Raw genomic sequence first — 21,110 nt, forward strand, 5'->3', positions numbered from 1 at the left:
GGCATGAACAATAACAGCCATAAATTGCGTATAAAATGTGATACAAGTTGTGTTCACGTTAGGATAGCTCAACTGTTTAACAAATAATTTTACTGAAGTTTTATAAAAAGAAGTCTAAAAAAATGCAGTTGCATTTACATTTCCAAACGCTAACCTTAACTGTTGTTTTGTTGCAAATGTAACAACAACAACAACAACAACAACAAAAATACGATATTTACTTTCTTTTGCAATTCCATCCACAAAAACATTACCTACGCACGCCGATTTTCTGAAAAACCTCTTTCATAGTCACCGCGGCAAGTTCATTTGCTTTAAAGGATCCATCTACAAGAATTTTTTCAAGATAATTTCTGTCTTGAGAAAGTATATTAAACTCTGTTCTCACATTATTTAAACTACTAATCAAAATGTCCGTAACATCTTTTTTTAACTGAGCAGTGAAATACATAGTGTTACGATACTTATTTATTAAGTTTTCGTTTGAAGTTCCGCTCAAACTACTTAGTATTTCAATAAGGTTTCGAACACCAGGTCTCTTATCTAAACAATCGCTAATATAAGGTTCTGAGTCAGTTACTGCTTTTCTAATCTTATTTGTAATCGTATCAGGCGAATCGTTTAAATTAATTCGTGAGTTTTCGTTAATATCTGATTTACTCATCTTCTGGGTTGGATCTCGTAGGCTGGAAATTCTTGGAGTAGATGTCAATAATGTTTCTGGAACGGGAAAAGTATAGGTATACGTTTTATTAAACAAAGTAGCAACATCGCGTGTTAACTCCATATGCTGAACTTGATCATCTCCGACCGGAACATGTGTCGATCTGAATTCAAAAATACATATATATATATATATATATATATTCATATGAATTCAAAAATACATATATATATATATATATATATATATATATATATATATATATATATATATATATATATATATATATATATATATATATATATATATATATATTTATATATATATATATATTCATATGAATTCATATGAATTGTATATATATATATATATATGAATATATATATATATATATATATATATATATATATATATATATATATATATATATATATATATATATATATATATATATATATATATATATATATATATATATATATATACAGGGTGTTCGGGATAAATTTGACATATTTTTAATTGATTATATTTTTTTGTAGATTAGAGGTATTAATACACACTACAGGTCATTTAAAAGTTTGAACCCTTCTTCATTCATATACAAGATGTCAGAAAGGATGGATGACTGGAACCCACCTGAATCATGGAAGAGAATAACTTGCATCATGATGATTTGTGCCGACTATCAAAATAAGGATATTATGACTGCTGCCCAATGCTCCCTGAACACAGTAAAAACAATCAGGTATGAACTAGAGACTTGCAATGGTGACTACGCGGATGTAGTAAGAAGAAAGATCCCTAGCAGACGATCTGATTGCATTCGTACAGCAGAATTCCTTGCAAGTCTGCAGGAACAGGTGTTGAAGAACCCTGGCATTGGAATTCGGGCTTTGTCACGTGAAATGAATGTTGCATCCTCTACTATGAAGCTTGCACTCAATGAAGACCTTCGCTACTACTCATACAAGCATCCAGAGGATGCAACATTCATTTCACGTGACAAAGCCCGAATTCCAATGCCAGGGTTCTTCAACACCTGTTCCTGCAGACTTGCGAGGAATTCTGCTGTACGAACGCAATCAGATCGCGTCTGCTAGGGATCTTTCTTCTTACTACATCCGCGTAGTCACCATTGCAAGTCTCTAGTTCATACCTGATTGTTTTTACTGTGTTCAGGGAGCATTGGGCAGCAGTCATAATATCCTTATTTTGATGGCCGGCACGAATCATCATGATGCAAGTTATTCTCTTCCGTGATTCAGGTGAGTTCCAGTCATCCATCCTTTCTGACATCTTTTATATGAATGAAGAAGAGTTCAAACTTTTAAATGACCTGTAGTGTGTATTAATACCTCTAATCTACAAAAAAATATAATCAATTATAAATATGTCAAATTTATCCCGAACACCCTGTATATATATATATATATATATATATATATATATATATATATATATATATATATATATATATATATATATATATATATATATATATATACATATATATATATATATATATATATATATATATATATATATATATATATATATATATATATATATATATATATATATATATATATATATATATAGACACACACACACACACACACACACACACACACACACACACACATAATAAATAAAAGTTTTTGTTATAACCTGATAATTTGATATAGAGTAAACTGGGGTATGAGTAAACGAAAATAAAGTGAACGGTTTAGCAACTTTTTTTTTTTTTAAATTTTAAAATGCTAGGCACTGTATTGAAGAGAATTTAGTGCTATCTATTTAATGGTGCAAAAATCGTTTTAAAAAAAATGTTTTTCATTAACAAACATTAATAAAATAATCACCTTAGGAAAAAAAACTTTTTTTCAAAAAAATCAACTTTAAAACTCCCAAAACTAAAATTAAATTTTACTAAACTAAAAAGGCTGTTTTGAAGAAAATTTTATGACGATCAAGATTATCTTTTAAAAATTGAATTTGCTTGTTCCGGAAAAAAGTTATGAGCGAAAAACCAATACAAATTTTTTTCGGGGGAAGAGTAAACATGCTAATTGCTCACACTAACGCATTAAGATGAGCGCGGCTAAACTAATTAATAGTTATTAACGTAAATAAATATGACAGTCTTTGCTATCTATCTAAAAAATTTTAAAACAAAATGACTCGTACTTACATTCGTAAAACGCAATCAACTTACAGTGAAGAGCAATTGCAACTTGCAGTTGAACAAATCAAAAAAAAGGTAATATCACTCAGTAAAGCTTATTAGGAATACAATATACCAAAGGCAACTCTTCACAAGTGTGTGCACAAGAAAGTCCAATCACATGGTAGAGATACAACTACTGTGCTAAGTACAGCATTTGAATTTGTTCTTGTTTCAGTACTTATTAGTTTAGCCAATTGGGTTTCGGCAGAACGTTCGCAGATGTCATTGCAATAGTTGGGGGATATTTAGTATCTACAAATCAAAGTCATCTGTTTCCTCCAAGTGGTATACCAGGAGGAGAATGGTATCAAGGTTTTTTGGAGTCATAAACTAAGCGTCAGACTAGCAGGCAATATTTCGTCTCTCAGAGCTTCTTCTTGTACAAAAGACAAAATAACAAGTTATTTCAATACACTTCAAAAACAATTTCTTGAAACAAATATCAACAATAACACTGCGTTCAATTTGTGGAACTTTGACGAAATTGGATTTTTACGGTTGGTAACAATAAAAAAATTAAATACACAGTCGGTAATTGTGTCAATGCTACCGGTACCATTCTGCCACCATTCGTAGTTTACAAATCAATATCACATCTGTATAAAGACTGGTGTGTAGGAGGACCACCAAACACCATATTTACAAAATCCAAGTCGGGTTGGATGGAAGATAAACAATTTATTCAATGGCTCACTAAAGTATTTATACCGGCAATCAAATTAATTCCAGGTAATTAGATTAGTCTACTTAAATTGAGTAGCTTAATCAATTAATCAACTAATCAAATTTTTTTTTAAATTACAGGTATTCACATTTTAGTCTTGGAAGGACCTGTCACACATGTTACTTACGATGTTGCACGTATTTGTATTGACAATAACATCAGGCTGATATGTTTACCGGCTCATTCATCCCACATACTTCAACCGTTAGACGTAGGTGTGTATTAGGGTGGAGTGAAAATAAGATTTTTCAGAAATAACTTTTCTTCCTGATTTTTATATTAGCTATAAGAAAACTAAAAAAATGAGACCAAAATGAGCAAAATTGGACAAGAATTACCCCCTGCAGGAATTTTTGACTAATACTACTTATTATTGGTGGAGCAAATTTTACATTAAAATTTTGTTTTTAAGTAGAAGTTACAAAATAAAACATATTAGATAAAACCTTATATATATAAAAACACTAGGGTGAAGTGAAATTGACTTTTTTTATAAATTCCATTTTTCTCCCAGATTTCTATATTAATTATAAGAAAACTAAATAATTGAGACTAATATGAGTAAAATCGGATAAGATTTACCCCCTGCAGCAATTTTTGGCATAACTAGGCAAACTTTCAGAATTTTCCATATTTTAAATTTTTTATTCCAAATATTGATTTGTAGTATTCCATTCGAAATTATTATTTCTGGTTTATTAACATGTTACTTTAAAGGAGTTGAGGAGATGAATTTATTACATAATATTAACATACATAAAGCAAAAATATTACTAAATAGTCACTATTTAGTAATATTTTTGCTTTATTTACACTATTATAGTGTTATAATGTGCCTTAGTGTTAAATATTGGCATACTTTTTCTTGATTGCAGGCCGACACGTATTATACCATCTCTTTTTATTTCGGCCCAAACCGAGGCAGAAACAGCTGTCACCATCTTTACACAATGTTCTACATCTTGCGTGTGGAACGGTAACTTTTACAAAAGATTACTTAGTTGAGTGCGATTCTCTTTTGCTTCTTTCAATTTCTCATCAGTGAGCTGCATTGTTAGTGATAGCTTTATGCGCTGTGTATTACTCTAATCAATTAACTCCTATGTATTCTTTGCCATAAAATTGAGTCGGAACTTTGAATTGGCGCACACACTAGTTTGAGTAGCATTCATACTTCTTTCTTCTCTAGCTCTCTGTATACGCCTAACACCTAATTCTCGGATTTGAGGCTGCTCATCTGATATCATTGCCAGAAGAATATCTTCTTGATGACCAAAGAATGCATTTGTTTGAAGAACTTTGTCTACTACCTTATGTAATGCATCTGGCAGATACTGCGATTTGACTATTGTGCTGCATAGATGTCTGCTGCCATGAAAAATAGAAGACTCCTTCTTGATGATGAACCACATAAGGGCATAAACGCGTATAATGTATATTGCTATAGTTACTAAATTTGATGAAGGACTAGTAGTAGAAATATATAATCTGAGGATCCTGTTGGCAGTGGTGAGCTATCAAGAATGAGCTAGTTTTCCAGGGCTGTGCTTTTCCAGATTGACAGAACAAGTGCCATATAGTACATCTTGGCAGATGTCAAAAAGGTAAAGCTGATCTGTAATGAGCACTTTTCTATCCACCTCTGGCATTTCTACATTATGGTTTATAAGTTGAAAATCAACAACCTTTAAGATCTCACAACTTTAAAGGGACTTTCCAATAGAACCTGAATAGTATCTAGGACCAGATGTTGGTCCATCCAAATCTCAAAACAAATGACATTGTGGAAGCTTATTTGCATGTAACAAACAAATTACCCATTGTAGAGGCTATTGGAGTTCTAACTCAATCAATCTAATCACACCACACTTGTTTCCAGTGTTTACATTTGTTCCATCACAGCCGAGCACTTGTAAATCATCCAAAATGATATTGTGTTATTGAGTACTTTAGAATTTGAGATTTTATAGCTTCAGCAGTTCCGCTAAGAAGAGTGCAGTGTTCCAAAAAGCCTCCATCGCTATGGTTTTCTTCTTATTAAAAATTTAAGGGTCTGGTCTTTTTTGCCATCAAAATACAATGCTTTTACTTTGACTTTACTAACTTTCAAGTTATCCCTGGCTTTCATGTGCTACGTCTTATCTTGCTCTGGTCAATAACATAATTTTTGTCATCATTTGAAATAATGCCAATAAGTTAAAGAGTTTAGCTAGTTTATCCTTATAGAACTGAAAGTAATTTTTTTAATTTTCTGTCAGCAATTGGAATTTTTTGGAGCTTTTAGCTCTGCTCAAATAGGTTATAAACTCTCTTTGTCAATGATGTAAATGATGACACAATAGGTATGTTGCATTTTTCCCAAATTTTTTAGAACCTGCATTGCTGTTAAAGCTGCTTCATTCTTTTTGTTGGCTTTTCCAGGAGGTTTCTGTTAAATTATATTATATTTTTAACTTTAATATTATTTGAAAAAATGATATGTAGTATAGGTTGCTTAAATTTTTTTTGCAAATATATCATATGCTGTATCGCATCTAGTCCTGTTGGCAGTTGCACCTCAGTGAGTGGCTTTGAAAACCCAAAGAATGGATGATCTGTTTTAGATCTTAATATTCTATTTACTAAAATGTATATGTATTTTTAATTATTCAATTCCCCAAGGCCGAGAGGGCCACTACAGTCAATGAGGCTACTTTTTGTGGTTACAACCCTCTCTCAACTCTATAACTCCGAAACAAGTTGAGCGCTGTACTACCAGGGACATGGTGGGGATCAAACTCGGAACTTCTTGCTTATAAGGCGAGCGCTTTACCACTACACCACTACCGCAATTTTTTTAACAAAGTTTTAGTATATTATAGTATTATCATTGTTTAAGTAAACATAGGTAAGTATTAAACTCTATATAGAAACATAACATGTCAACACAAACCATATTCCATTAATTAATATTCATAATAAATATATTATACATTATAACAATTTTATTATTCAGTTATAAATAATATTATTTTTTACAAACAAAGTATAGGGTGTTCTGAAATGGTTGACCCCATTCTAAATATCCATATCTTGGTAAATACTTGAAGGATCTTAATGATACTAAATACACTTTAAGTTGAAGGTCATAAGTTTTATTGGTTAAATTTACAAAGAAAAGTACAAATATTTGTTGGTTCTATGACAAATATTCATAAACGCTCAATATGAGCACCACCTGTGACTCTGCAAACGTCAAGTCAGTATTCAAGCTCATGCCAAACCCGCTGTAGCATGTCTTTGGTAACAGTTTCTAGTGCAGCTGTAATTCTCTGTTTCAGTTCTTCAATGTTAGCTGGAAGAGGAGGTATGAAGACTAGTCCTTTCACGTAAAAAAAAAGTCACAGGAAGAAAGGTTGGGTGATCGTTGTGGCCATTTCAGAAGCCAATCGTCTTCTTCAGTACCTCGATTAATCTATCTCTATGGCAGAACCTCATTGAGGTAGGCTCAAACAGTGAGCTTCCAGTGAGGTGGAGCCCCATCTTGCTGAAAAATGAAACTTTTGTCTTCATTTTCTATGAGTTGATCAATTAGCCAATTTTTTAAGCATTTGAAGATAAAAATCTCCTCTTCACATTTCCTTCAAAGAAAAATGGCCCATAAACTTTTTTCTTGGATATTGCACAAAACACATTAACTTTTATTGAGTCCAAATTTTGAACTCAAATTTGCAAATTTTGTGAAGAAGGCACACTGCACCGTCTTTGGTGACTGAGACCAAGAATACTCTAACACACAAAATGCCTTTTCTTTTGAAGTGAGCAGCATTTCTTAACCTGAAAAGATAGAAATCCCAAACGTTACACACATAAGTTTGAAACGTTTCTACACAAGCTGTGAAAATTTGAGGTCATTCCAACATTTTCAGAACACCCTGTATTCTTACTAACACCTTAAAATATGGTTTGTATTGAAACTTTAAGTAGAGCATGTATTTTATTAAATTGTCTAATATTCAATTTTTTCAATTAAAATATCTTTCTTTTAAATGTGTTTAAAAAAATTTCAATAACTTTTTTAATATAAAAGTGATTATTTTGGTCATAAAACTAATGGAAAATACAAACATACCTAATATGGTTTCACTTTGTAACTTCTACTTAAAAATTTTTTTTTAATAAAAAGTTTGTGCTACCATTAATAAGTAGTATTAGTCAAAAATTGCTGCAGGGGGTTGTTCTTGTTCAATTTTGATCGATTCAATCTTGTTTTTTTAGTTTTCTTATAGCTAATATAAAAATCAGGAAGAAAAGTTGTATTTCTGAAAAATGTTATTTTAACTCCACCCTAGTGTGTATTGAGTTTGGTACAAATTACTTACAGAATTTTATGTAGCTAAAAATTTCATCAACTTAACAAAAGGAAATTTCATTCAACTACAAGCAAAACTTTTTAGCTCAGGTGATGCATTTACACGAACACAAATAATTGCTGGATTTCAAAACACTGGTTTGTTCCCACAAAAAAAAAAAAAAAAAAAAAAAAAACAATTCTCAGTGGAGAAAGTATTGCAACTAATATGGTAACCAAAGATAAAAGACTCCAGAAATGATCATCCGAATATTCCGAAGCTGCAGCAGGATCTATCAGTCAAGTTTAACATATTGTTGAGAAAAAACTTTTTGTGGTTTTTTAAACAAAGAAATGTTAAAAGTTTTATTGAATTATTAAAACAAAATAAATATCAGAACATTTTTAAAAACTTATTTAATTTATTTAAAAAATTTTTTTACTTATTTTTTATTATTATTTATAATTATTTGTTAGGCACAGCCTAACAAATAAATATATAAGAAAAAGTTTAGACGCACCTTGAAAAAAAAAGACTTGAAGAAATAAAATTAAAAACACAACATTGGGAACAAAATGCGCAGTTTCTATTTATAAGCTTATTTTTGATTATTTATGTTTTCCATGTTCACACTTTCTTGTTATCTTTAGAGAATATTTTCTTGGTTTATATAAAATATGTTACTATTCTATATTTAAATTTTTCTAAATTACAATTATTTTCATAATATTTTTTATTATGTTTATATAAACAAACTATGTACCAATGTTTCCACATTTGGTATCAATGTTTTCACATTGTATACCAATGCTCTCCATGTCAGGGTTTCAATGTCATTTTTAAATTTCATGTCAAGTTAAATGAATGCGAATGAATATTTTGTTTGATAAAAAAAATGTTTAAAAAACATTAAAATTACTTGTATAAAAGAATATCAGCTGCCATCAATGCCGGGTAAGAAAGAATTCCCAAGTTTGTGTCATTTTTTGTTTCCTTGCTTTTTGTCTAATAAATAAAAATAACTTTATACAGAAATAATAACAAGTTATGAAATAAAGATCAAATTATAACAAGTCAAAGATAAAGCACATAAACATAAAGCACATGCTAATTAATTTAATAAAAAGAATAAAACAAAAGTTCAAAGATCTCACAATATCTTGTTATACGCTTTTGTTGCATAATGTTTATCGTATGTTAAAATATCATAAATTAACTTAACTTGGTTTAAATTTCTATAATTGCTTTAATAAAAACAAATTTCATCATCTTATATCTTATTTTAAACATCTTTTTTTTTTATCATTTTCAATTAAACATTTTTCTTTAAAATATGCCTAATATTTAACTCTATTCTTTTATGTACATGGAGTCATCAGCAGAACAATTAAATAGTATAAAACCTTAAATTGTTCTATGACTGAAATTTACTAAAATAAAAAGATCATAATATAATAAAATACATTACAAGCTGGGAACAAAATAATAATTTTTTTTTCAGTGTGTTAGTTGTGAAACTGCTTGAAATTTTCAAGATTTATTTGTCACACTTGTGCGATAAATAAAATAAGTGCTTGAGCCATTTATTATAAAAAATTTTCTTATAAATTTATTAGTAGAATAAAAGGCTAAATAAAAACCTTTAGATAAACGCGATAGTGGTGTAGTGGTAGAGCGCTCACCTCATAAGCAAGAAATTCCGAGTTCAATCCCCACCACGCCCCTGATAGTACCGCGCTCAATTCGTTTCTTCACACTGCGGCTTTGTTCGCCAAGGTTCGTGTTTCGGAGTTATAGAGTTGAGAGAGGGTTGTAACTACAACTAAAGTAACCTCCTCAACTATAGTGGCCTTCTTGGCCTTGGGGAGATGAAGTAACATTAAAAAATATATATATATATCACTGTCTTTAAACTTTTCCACTAAATGTTACTAATTAAAAATAAAATATTTTGAAATAAAAATTAGGCACAGATAAGAGGTACAAATATACTAAGTTTAAAAATAGGATTTTAATCAAAATTATATTTCAAATTTTCATTACTCTGGATATGAGCAACATGTTGTTCATCATATTTACAAAGGCCAAAAATTAATTTTTTTTGTCAAATTTTAAAAGAAAGTAAATCACCTATAAATAAATAAAAAATTAATAATTAAAGTTAAATTTTTTATTTGAAAACAAACTCAAAACATATTTTCTAATGTTTATTGATGAAATAAACACCACTTGTCTTGGCACAGGGAAATCCCTTTAAACAATCACTGAAACCACATTATCTAACAAACCAATTATTCTTAATATAGATTTAACTAAAAGAGCACACATATACAGGCTTGGTTGCGAAGCAGGAGCGATCGCTCTCGAATACTGACTACAGAAATAATATTTAGTTGCAAAAAACTGGCCAGATTTTTTAGTCGTTTTGAGAACATTTTAAAAACCAAAAAAAAAAAGCGCAAAAAAGAATATTGGACTGATGAGAGACAATTACAAACAAAAAAAACAAAAAAAAACAAATAAGAAAAGAAAATAACTTTTTACGAGAAAAAACTTAAAACAAAATAAATTATGTTTAGAACAAATATTTTTGAAACATAGCTCTTATAATTTTTTTATAAAATTAAGCAACATCTTTTATATAAAGTAACATCTTACAATTGCTTAATAAGAAAACAAATGTTCTTTTATTTATCAAAGAGTATAATATAATTTGTATTTATATACTCGTGTCTTATTTCCAGTGCTAAATTAGGGAGGGTTAATATCTATTTTATGCTTCGCTTAGTTTGGAAGTTTTAACATATTTGAAATTCTTCTTAGTAAGACAAACAAATGAAATAATTAAATCATTGAGTTACTGTAGAAATTAAATTAACCAGATAGAAATCAACTAAAATGTTTAAAAATACTTTATGAAGAGGAAGCGTAACTGCTTCACAATATCGCTGATGATGTTTAGTGAGTAGGCTTTTTAATTTTAATTAGTATTTAAAACAGGAAAAAGCAACTTTAAGTTGAAGTATAAAGAGTTTGTAAGAATGGCAACTATAACCTTTACAATTTTTTTTTTTCTAAATGATTTTTAATTTTTTTACATTTTATTTAACTTGCTTTCTTGTCGGTTTGTTTATTTTTTATTTTTTTGGTGTCCGGGCAAAACACACACAAGGGTCAGCATAATAACAAAAGAAATCGTTTTAAAAAGTAACTAAAACAAACAACGCTAAACAGGCATTAGTTTAGTTAACTTCTTGTATGTTTTTTTTCATAATTAGTTTTATTAACTTTGATGATTATTAATAATTCCATTAAAAACGCAATTGTTGAAAGTCTTTATGTTTACATAAAAAATCGTAAAAACTGCTTTAAAAGATTACATTAGAAATAAAACACATACACAAAATTACATTTACATAAAAATACATACTTTTTAAATAATAAATAAGAATATACTTATAACATCTATAATTTATAACAAACTTTCAAAATTTTGACAATTTAAAAAATATATATAATAAAATATTTATTTTTGTAAACAAATAATAATAGTTTAAAAGATTTTACGGCTTTGCAGATGTGTCTCCAAGAATAAGCCATAGTATTAAATAGTTTGTTCAATAATATATACTTAAAGCAATTTATGCTAGAAATCTCAAAACTTAACAAATCTAAAATAATACAATTTTTAAAATATTTCAACAAAATACTCTAGAACTTTATTTCGCTTAGTCAGCGTATTTTTTAAACCAATAGAATTAGTTTTTTTGTAAATTTGGCAGGTTTTTAGTGTTCACTTTTTATTCTTCCGCACTAAGATGTTTTGAGAACATTCAAGATTATATATGTTTCCATGTATGTTTGTAAACAAAAAAATTTTTGTTTTACGGACATACATAAATTTAAATGTTCTCAAAACGACTAATAAACCTGGCCAGTTTTTCACAACTAAATATTATTTCTGTGTTCAGTATACGTGAGCGATCGCTCCCGCTTCCCGAAGAAGCCTGACATAGCTACCTGCAAACTTAAAATATAAGAAACACACAGCCTAATGCTATAAAACAAGACAAATATTACTATGGAATACTCTTTACCTTCCATTGGTGCATTCTAGTAAGCCTTCCCACAGGAGTTAAACAACTAAGAAACCAAGAGAGCTCTGTGTGATAAGAAACCTATATTTAATTTACAAAAAATTTATATACAAAATATTGTTAACATATTATCAACAGAGATACTAAATATATAATATATGTAAAGACTATCGATAGAGAAACTACCTGAGATTGTTGAAAGATTAAACTTTGACTCGGATTTATACCACAAGCCAAAAGAGAAGCAAGCATGTTAAATATATTATCTTTCATTTCATTAGAGCCCTGGACACGAGTGTATGAATGTAAGTCCATAATACAAAACATAACCATATCATTATTTTTATTTTCAGACTGAAGTTCAACCCAGTGACGGATTGCACCAAGATAATTTCCAAGATGTGGGACACCAGTTGGTTGAATTCCAGAAAATATTCGTCGAAAATTTGACAAACTCATCTAACTTATATTTGCATAAATATTTTATTAAAAAGATTAAAAACTCTTAAAAAAAAACTCTAGAAACTTTTTTTAAACAACAAATGAATACTTAAAACAATGGAAAAAAACAACAATTAAAATAGGCTGACAAAAACTTTATTAAACTGTTTACAATTTTTGCTGGTTACATAAATACAAATATTCTTGATACTTTAAAAATGTATTTTAGAATATTTCACAGTAACAAAAAATAAGGCATAAAGCATTATTTTATTAAGAAACTCATAACTTTAAAATAACCTAAATCTTATACTGTGCAAAAATGTAGAATTTTATGCAAAAAGTCAGACTGATCATTTAAATGTTAAATAAAATATCGAAACATAACAAAAAAGAATTTATTGTATAAAAACATTACACAATTATATAAATACAATTTATTAGACTATTATTAAAAACTTTTACTTATAAAAAAAATGCAAACTAATTCAATTTTAAAAACGTTATAAAAAAAGAATATTTTAATTATGCATAAGAATTCGATTGAGCTAGTGTTGAACCAGTATTTAAGCAGTTATTAAAACAATGGCGGGAGAACTTTTCCTTCCTTTTCTAACTCTTGTCTATACCTAAATATTAAAAATTTAGCAAGATCTTTTTCATAACAAAAATATATAGTAAAACAAAAAATATTGATTAAATGATGGAAATTAACAAGTTTATTTTACTGATTATTTGGTTCATTATATCTTAAAAAGTTTTATATACTTGTTATTGTTTATACCATAAGTAGAAAAATAAGTGATTAACATATTTAATGGTAATAAAGTATAATCATGATAAACAAATTTTTAAATAGAATAAATTTGGAATTGAAGAGATTAGTTCTAATAAATTTAAAAACAAACTTGAGTGACAATATTTTTGTTGTTTGAATCAAGTCTATGGTACAAAATCAAGTCTATGCTACAAAATCATGTCTGTGGTACAAAATCTAATTTACTATGGTACAAAACAAAGCTAAACCATGGGATGAAATGTATAATTTAAAAGCATAGCAATTATTTACAAGATGAACTAATTAGAGATGACTATTTGCCTTCAATAATAGACACAACTCTGAAAAGTATAACTGCATTTTTATTAAAACTTAAACCTTGTATTTTAAAATATCAACTAAAAAAAATTAAACCAACTTAAAATCAAAATCAAGAATAATAATAAATTGCTTTTTTTTTAAACAAAATTATTTTAATGTAATTGATTGTAATGATCTGTTGAAAGGGCAGGAAGGTAGGAGGGGTTGAGGAATTTGCAAAACGAAAAACTTTAACGGTGGTGAACTACCAATAATTATAATAAATGATTCAATTAAGACATTACCAACCTTTTAGTTGCCCAAAGAGTAAAATTTAGGCTCACACAACTTGGCAGGGTTACAAACTTAAATTTACACCACTACCAAGTTACATTAACACCTCCAAGAAATAATTTTAAAAAAACTTACAAAAGAACTCTACAACACTGAGTTGCACCAACACCTCCAAGAAATAGATTCACAGAAAATAAATACCAATTAACGGGAATAATAACAGTGCAGTATCTGCTCCAGATGCAACCTAAACATTTTATTTTTACACGATACATTTTATTTTCTAAGAATTTAAAGAAAAAAAAGAAATGATAAATTATTTAAATAAAAAATCCTAAAAAAATTATACCAGTTAAACCAAGAGACAATGATTGGGAAAAGCTTAACTTTTCAACAGGACGTTTCAGGTCTGACAAACCTGCAATCACTAAACCCTAAAAACGAATTAAACCATAATGCATTATTACTATTACTATCTATATGCGACGTTTTTTTTGTGTGTGTGTGTGCCGTGTTATTGTAAGACATTCAAGCACCTTTAATTTAGTCTGTGATTATGTGTATGCAATATTAATATAATGTCGCATGAATGTCAATGGTGTGAGGACTGTTAATTGTTAATATTTTGTAAAAAACTAACAAGACATTCATGTTTAAAATAAACAAAAACTATTTTTCTACTTTTAACAGCCTTTTAATAAGTCTCAAGAGATGCTGAGGTGATGCCAAAATGTATTTTTTTTTATTATTCAAGTATATTTTTTAATTTTTTACTCATAGTATTAAAAATACTTTAACAATTTTAGGGTTATGCAAAGCAAATTTTAGTTTTTCTGTGTTTCTGTGAGGAAAAAAATTTAATCATTTTGGACAAACTAGGAGTTTCCTTTCAATGTTGGACCAAAGCTTGGTACCCATTATACCACCGGAAGTAACTCAATGTTATTAAGGGAACTTTTTTTAGAGTAGTATTTTCTTTAGCAGTATTTTCTTGAAAAAATATTACAATTAATTATTTAAAAATCAATACTTTAAAGTAATTTTTAACAATTAAAAAATGGCGTAATGATGAGAGGAGTGAGAAAAATTGTATTAAAAAATATATATATATTTAACTACAATAGGCTGAAATTAAAAAATGTTCTGAACTTATTTTATGTTCTGAAATTTATTAAATTCACATTGCAGCACAATTAAACTTGTAACTTGTATTACAATTTTTTAACAAATATATTTTAAATGATACTCACTGATTTGAGTTAAGTTAATAAAGTTTTAACTTCCAATCTTTAATTTAAAAAAAATGCAATAATAAATAAAATATATTATTGAATTTTTAACTAGAAATTTATATATGATTATCTGGATTTTTAACTAGAAAAATGTATATGATTATCTGGAGGAAAAACACAACTCTCCAGTAAAAAAGCATATACTATTCTAAAGTAAAAAAAAAATTAAAAAAATGACTATGTAAAATAACTACTATAAAAACATTTAATTTAGAACAAATAATTTAACTTCAAACATAATAACTTATTTGCTTTCAATTCTTTATAAAATAACGTGTTATCTTTATGAAAAATAACTTGTATTGCAACCTCTGATATTATAAAATAACTTGTAACACTACCTCGTGATCTCTTTAAAGCTTTGTTTATTATCAGGCTTTACAGAAAAAAAAAATTTTATTAGAAAAGTAAAAAAATGATTAATAAACATTTATTTTAAACCTTTTATTTACTTTAGGATTATTTAAGCTTTTTAAAATAAATTATTTAAAAAAACCTAATTTTTTTGCATTTTCGCTTCATAAAAAATATTCAATACAGTGACTGGAATGATTTTAACTAGCACCAATTTTAGAGTAATGACTAAATTTAAAAAGATAAAGCACAATTTTTCATAAAATAAGAAAGGTGCAAACTGGTGTTATTTATAAAAAATATTTTAATAAAAAATTTAATAAAAATTGTAAAATTTTTTAGAGCAATATTTTTGGGATTTTGAGGAAAGAATGGAAAAGAAGTCTTTCATTAAATTAAAATTTTTTAATTTAAAAAAGGTTAAATATATATCTTAGTATTTTACATCAAATAAGACATAATTTAAAATCTTTAAAAATATTTAAACTGAAAAGACTTCAAATATAATTGGAAAAAAGCCTTGTCGGCCAAGCTTCATGTTTTGGAATTAAAGAGCTGAGAGAGGGATGTTACCACAATAAACTAGCCACCTCAACTGTAGTGGCACTATTGGCCTTGGGGAGGTGAATAACAAAAAAAAAAAAAAAATTCAAAAATATAGCTTTTTATCAACATTTCAAAGTAGCTGTTTTCTATGATTTTGAATTGATTTTTCTGAGATTAGGTTTGTGTTTTGGATAATTAAATCTTTTAGCATAGAGAAATCATCTATATTTTTTAAAAAACTTTTTTCAAATACATAAATGTCACTATTTAAATAATTAAACCATTTTGCCATTTTGGTTTTTCAGACATGTTATATATTTCTTTTTCAATAACTTTGTATCAATAAAAAGCTATATTATAGTAAAGTTTATTTTATATTGCAGGTTTCTTTTCTCTAGAAACATGTGTTGCTCTTATCATACAGCATTATCTATGTGTGCAATATGTATTATTCTGTATATTACACTTTATGTATTATTCTGTATACTACTTTGTAAGCACTATTCTGTATATTACATAACTATATTTTTACTATTTTACAACTTTTATATTTGAAAAATTTAACAAGATAAAAAAAAGTAATAAAAATTAGATTCAATGAATTAAATTATATGGTTACATAATGCAAAATAAATTTTGCTTAATTAAAATTTACAATTTAAATCAAAAATGTTACTCTAAAATGATAATATTGTACTATGTAACTCATAAAACACACTGACAGACATAAGGCCAGTACAAAAGTTGCATGATCTTTATTTTTTATTAATAGATCATGCAAATGTTTGTATACTGTTAACGTGATAGCAACAAAGTACACATAACAGTAAGATGATAAAAATAACATATACACAAAACAATATCACATATATATATATATATATATATATATATATATATATATATATATATATATATATATATATATATATATATATATATATATATATATATATATATATATAATGTTTGTTTGGTTTTTTCAATTTCTGCATGCACATAAAATTTATCGAATCGAAACTGAAAAACTGTTGTTTTTTATTTATTTATGTAAATAGATTGTATCAATGACAAGAGTGTATTCTCATGGTTGACCGGTGGCACAGGACAACTTGTTTTCTCCAAGGGCGACCGAAATTTTTAAAAAATGTCTTTCAGTAACCTGGCAGGACAAACAGACAGTTTGTTACTTACAAAAGTGTGTTGTGTTTATTAATAAAACTATATTTTAATCTATAAAGATTTTATTCCTTGCGATTATTTTTAAAAAAACTTTAAAAAGCATTCAAAGTAGTATACACTTCGTTTAACAATGAGTACACTATGGTGTGTTAAATAATTTTACAAAACCTAATAAAAAGTAGCCGACACGTGATTTAATATTTCGAAGTGCAACTGTACCAATTTTTTAAACATTGTTGTTGCATTTTGAAGCACACTTCTTCTCAATTTAAAATGAGTTTTAAAACTACATTTTCTTTCCTTTTCCAAATGCTATTGTATCACTTTTTAAACCTTATAGTCTCACTTTGAATCACGTAAATGGGCAGTTAAATCATTAATAACACTGAATCTCTTTTGCTTTACATTAGTAAAATAAATTTTTTTTAAGCTTTGTCAAATAAATTAACAAAATAAAAAACATTATTAAGATGCACGTGAAAAATCATTATTCAAACAATTGATGATGCAAATGGAAATTCTTTTCTTCTAAAAAAAAAAAATCTTTTCATAATAAAAAATGTTCAAAACATTACAAAAAAATCAAATTTAATTTGGTTGAATGTTTAAAACATTTAACCAAATTAAATTTGATTGAAGATTGAGAGAGAATAATAGAATATTTTTCTTTATATAAAACATTTCTTTGTAGTTTTGACTTTCAACATTTTTGCTTCATGTAATAAATCCTTTGTTAAGATTGACAAAAACTAACGATGCGATACAGATATCAACTACAACAAAAATAACAACACATTTTTAATTAACTTAATTAATAAATTAAAGATGTGTTGTCATTTTTCTATTAATTTAATTAATAAATTAATTATTTACTTTTAAATAAACCGTTTCTTATTAGACGTATTTTAGTAGTCAGAGGTTTAAATTTTTTTTCTTCATTATTTTCATCCGAGAAGAAATACAAAAAAAACTTTTACGCCAGACTACTGATTAAAACTGTTTCAGTCACCCTGTGGACAACTGGGAGAAAACCGGAGGGTACACCGCTGAATGACTTACAGATCTTCAGCTGTACTTTATAATGTAGGTGTTACAAAATGGAATTGAATAATGATATTTTATCAGATATTGTTAATAATTGTAAAAAAAAACAAAACAACTGTAAAGACTACAAATCCATTAAACAAGGTGGATAAAATGTTGAACTATAAATCACATTTTAGATGGTACTAAAATTGATGAAAATAAAATCCATATTTTAATTTTGACAATGGATGAGGAGAACGCATTAGTACTGTATGCAAAAAAAAAATAATAATAATAATAACAATAGCAATAATATAAAGATATTTACAAAGTATTATAAACAAAGAACTGTCCAAAGTGATCTTAAGTATACTAAAATATTGTAGGCATGCTGATAAAAACTTAAACCATAAATTATACAGGCTTGGACAAGAGTGACATGCGATCCCACACTGTAACTGACCACACTTATAACTTTTTTTCTTTACTACTTGACTATAGCTGTTTTGATGTTTTAACAATTTAAATACAATAGAAAAATTGTATATGCAAAAATTGTATTTAAATGCAATATTAAAAAAAAATGTATTTAAATGCAATATAAAAATTGTATTTCCTAAATATACTGAGAATATAAAAAGTATTCCTAAATATACTGACTGAAAAAAGTCACAAAAAAATTGTATATCAAAAAATATTTTTTTTTAAATATTTAATTTTTTTTAACTTATTTTATTTAGAGTTTCTAAATTTTTTTAATAAAATCTTCATTTCCTGTCTTCGAGTATTGCTGTTTTATTCTCTCTAGTTTCTTATAGCTTAAGTTCGCCACAAATTCTTAAAACGCTTACTATATAAAAATGTTCAAGTTGTCGAAAAAAATTATGTTAGGCATGGACGAGCAAAGGGTGCAACCGTACCCTCACTTCCCTTGTTTATTTAAATTTGTAAAAAATCTTTTTTGATAATTGTTCTTTATCTTGTTATTTTGAAATTTATTTCATATTTATTCAATAATCCTTAAAATAACTTTAAAAATGAATATTTTAGAAACTTTAGAAACTCAATATGCTCCTTTATATGTCAAGTCAAAATCATAACTAGAAAAGCAATAGGATTTGGATTTTAGAGTTCAACTTAATTTTTTAAGTGAAAATGTCTTCAAATTTTTTAAAAATACAATATACAAACAGCTGTAAGTGTATTGTTACTGTAGAATAGGTTTACTTTTTTAAATTATATTGTAACATATCTTAACTATTTCTTTGTGCAATATAAACAGGGATTATCCTGATTATATTTTAATTATCCGGAAATTTTTTCCTAATAATATCCGGAAAAATCCAGAAAATATTTTCAAAAAATATCAGGAAAATTCTGAGAATAAAAATGCATTTTGTGTAGCTAAGAATATTTGCATAATATTGACATTATTTACATGCGAAAAATGTTTGAATATTTTAATTTTTCAAATTAGTAAAAAAGCAGCGTAGTGCTGTGAACGTTACAATGATAAAGTTATGAGATGCAGCTGGCAAAGTTTCGGGATCAAATTTTTTATTGAGAACTTATTATTTTTTGATCTATTTTTTAAAAAGTTTTGAGGTAGTTTTGCTTTTTTAAAAAAATTGAAATCAAAAAAACAATTATTGTTGTTTCATAGAATACCTGTATCAACACATACATAAACTGACTGTTTTAGTCGGAGTCACAATAAGGTGCACATAAGCAATGCCTACATTTTAAGGTAAAACTACTTGTAACTAAAAAAATAGAATTATATGAAATTTTTTATCTATTTTAAAAAATATGTGCTCGACCAAAACTAAATTTTACTTTTCATGAAATTTATAAAAATATCTTTGTAATACCAAAAAAAATGACACTTTATTTTCATAACTTAGATTATCGAAACAAAAAAGGATAAATAGATCAGTATTTATTTTAAAAATATAAATATCTATGTAGTGTTGAAAAATTAAAAATTCTTACTGATTTAAAAAAAGGTGCCCAGAAGTGAATTGTCTTAGGACCTAAACATAATGAATTTATGGTTTATATATAAAAGATATAAGTTTTTATTTAGGTAAAACCAAATTTTTTTATCTTGATTTTATTATATAATATCTTTATAATGTTATATACAAAGATTATCCTGGTCATATTTAAAATATCTGGAAAATATTTTCCTAATAATATCTGGAAAAAATCTGGAAAATATTTTGAAAACATATACGGAAAGATACAAGAATAGAAATGCTTTTTGTGTATTTAAGAATATTTTTGTAAATATCTCAATGAATAAATTAATTTAATAATTTTAATTAACAAAAAACTTATACATTTTGTGAATTAAAAAAAAAGCAACTTCTTTTACTCAGCATTTTTCGAGACACTGCTCAGCTTTATGTAAATAAAGTTTTTAGCAATTTTGCTCAAATTCTTATTTACGTAAAGCTGAGCAATATGTCTTGTCACTTAGAAATCCCTTTAATAATAAATATACGGGTACGAATAAGAAATAATTATTTGTATAAATTATGCCTCACCCTAAGTAAAATATAGCGAAGAGTGATTGATGAACGATGCCTTTAATGTTTTAATCATTTGATGACAAAAAAAATATATATATTTTTAACTTGTATTTTTTAGAAAACTATTTGGATACCGGGAAAAAATAAAAAATTATAAAAATATCCAGAATTCCAGAAATATCCAGAAAAGATAATCCCTGTATATATAACATAATATATAACAAATATAACAAAAATAAATAAATAATAATAACAAAATTTTAAATACTACTAAAATACTTTTAGTTAAAGCATTTCAAAACAAATTTTAAAAAGTTTAA

The 21,110-nt window shown here is 26.9% G+C and overlaps 2 protein-coding genes across 2 annotated transcripts in view; both read right to left on the reverse strand.

The window, feature by feature from the left end:
- Positions 1-6: 6 nt before the first annotated feature.
- On the reverse strand, positions 7-12,552 carry LOC100205494 (tryptophan--tRNA ligase, mitochondrial). The gene is made up of 4 exons (XM_065793756.1): positions 12,230-12,552; positions 12,044-12,124; positions 8,866-8,951; positions 7-827 (listed from the first exon to the last, which is right to left on the reverse strand). The coding sequence occupies exons 1-4, from the start codon at positions 12,500-12,502 to the stop codon at positions 251-253; spliced, it is 1,017 nt and encodes a 338-aa protein (XP_065649828.1). The 5' UTR covers positions 12,503-12,552; the 3' UTR covers positions 7-250.
- Positions 12,553-12,624: 72 nt separating this feature from the next.
- LOC100201845 (mitochondrial pyruvate carrier 2) overlaps positions 12,625-21,110 on the reverse strand; it is an 8,685-nt gene continuing 199 nt past the window's right edge. The window contains exons 2-5 of the mRNA XM_065793757.1: positions 20,249-20,289; positions 14,206-14,290; positions 13,992-14,103; positions 12,625-13,113 (exon numbers count right to left, since the gene is read on the reverse strand). Of these exons, the coding sequence (XP_065649829.1) occupies positions 13,062-13,113; positions 13,992-14,103; positions 14,206-14,290; positions 20,249-20,289 (290 nt within the window). The 3' untranslated portion in view covers positions 12,625-13,061. The remainder of the gene's footprint in view (positions 13,114-13,991; positions 14,104-14,205; positions 14,291-20,248; positions 20,290-21,110) is intronic.

This window comes from Hydra vulgaris, chromosome 03 (genome assembly GCF_038396675.1).
Source record: "Hydra vulgaris chromosome 03, alternate assembly HydraT2T_AEP".
In the NCBI taxonomy this organism is placed as follows: Eukaryota; Metazoa; Cnidaria; class Hydrozoa; order Anthoathecata; family Hydridae; genus Hydra; species Hydra vulgaris.

Bases quoted from the DNA above. Each gene is read 5' to 3' on its own strand.
- LOC100205494 (XM_065793756.1), bottom strand. From the start codon at position 12,502: ATGAGTTTGTCAAATTTTCGACGAATATTTTCTGGAATTCAACCAACT. The intron at 8,952-12,043 runs GTAAAGAGTATT...TTTATTTATTAG, and splicing joins CTAGAATGCACCAATGGAAG to ACAAAAAGCAAGGAAACAAA. The intron at 828-8,865 runs GTAATTTTAATG...TTTTGAATTCAG, and splicing joins GCTGATATTCTTTTATACAA to ATCGACACATGTTCCGGTCG.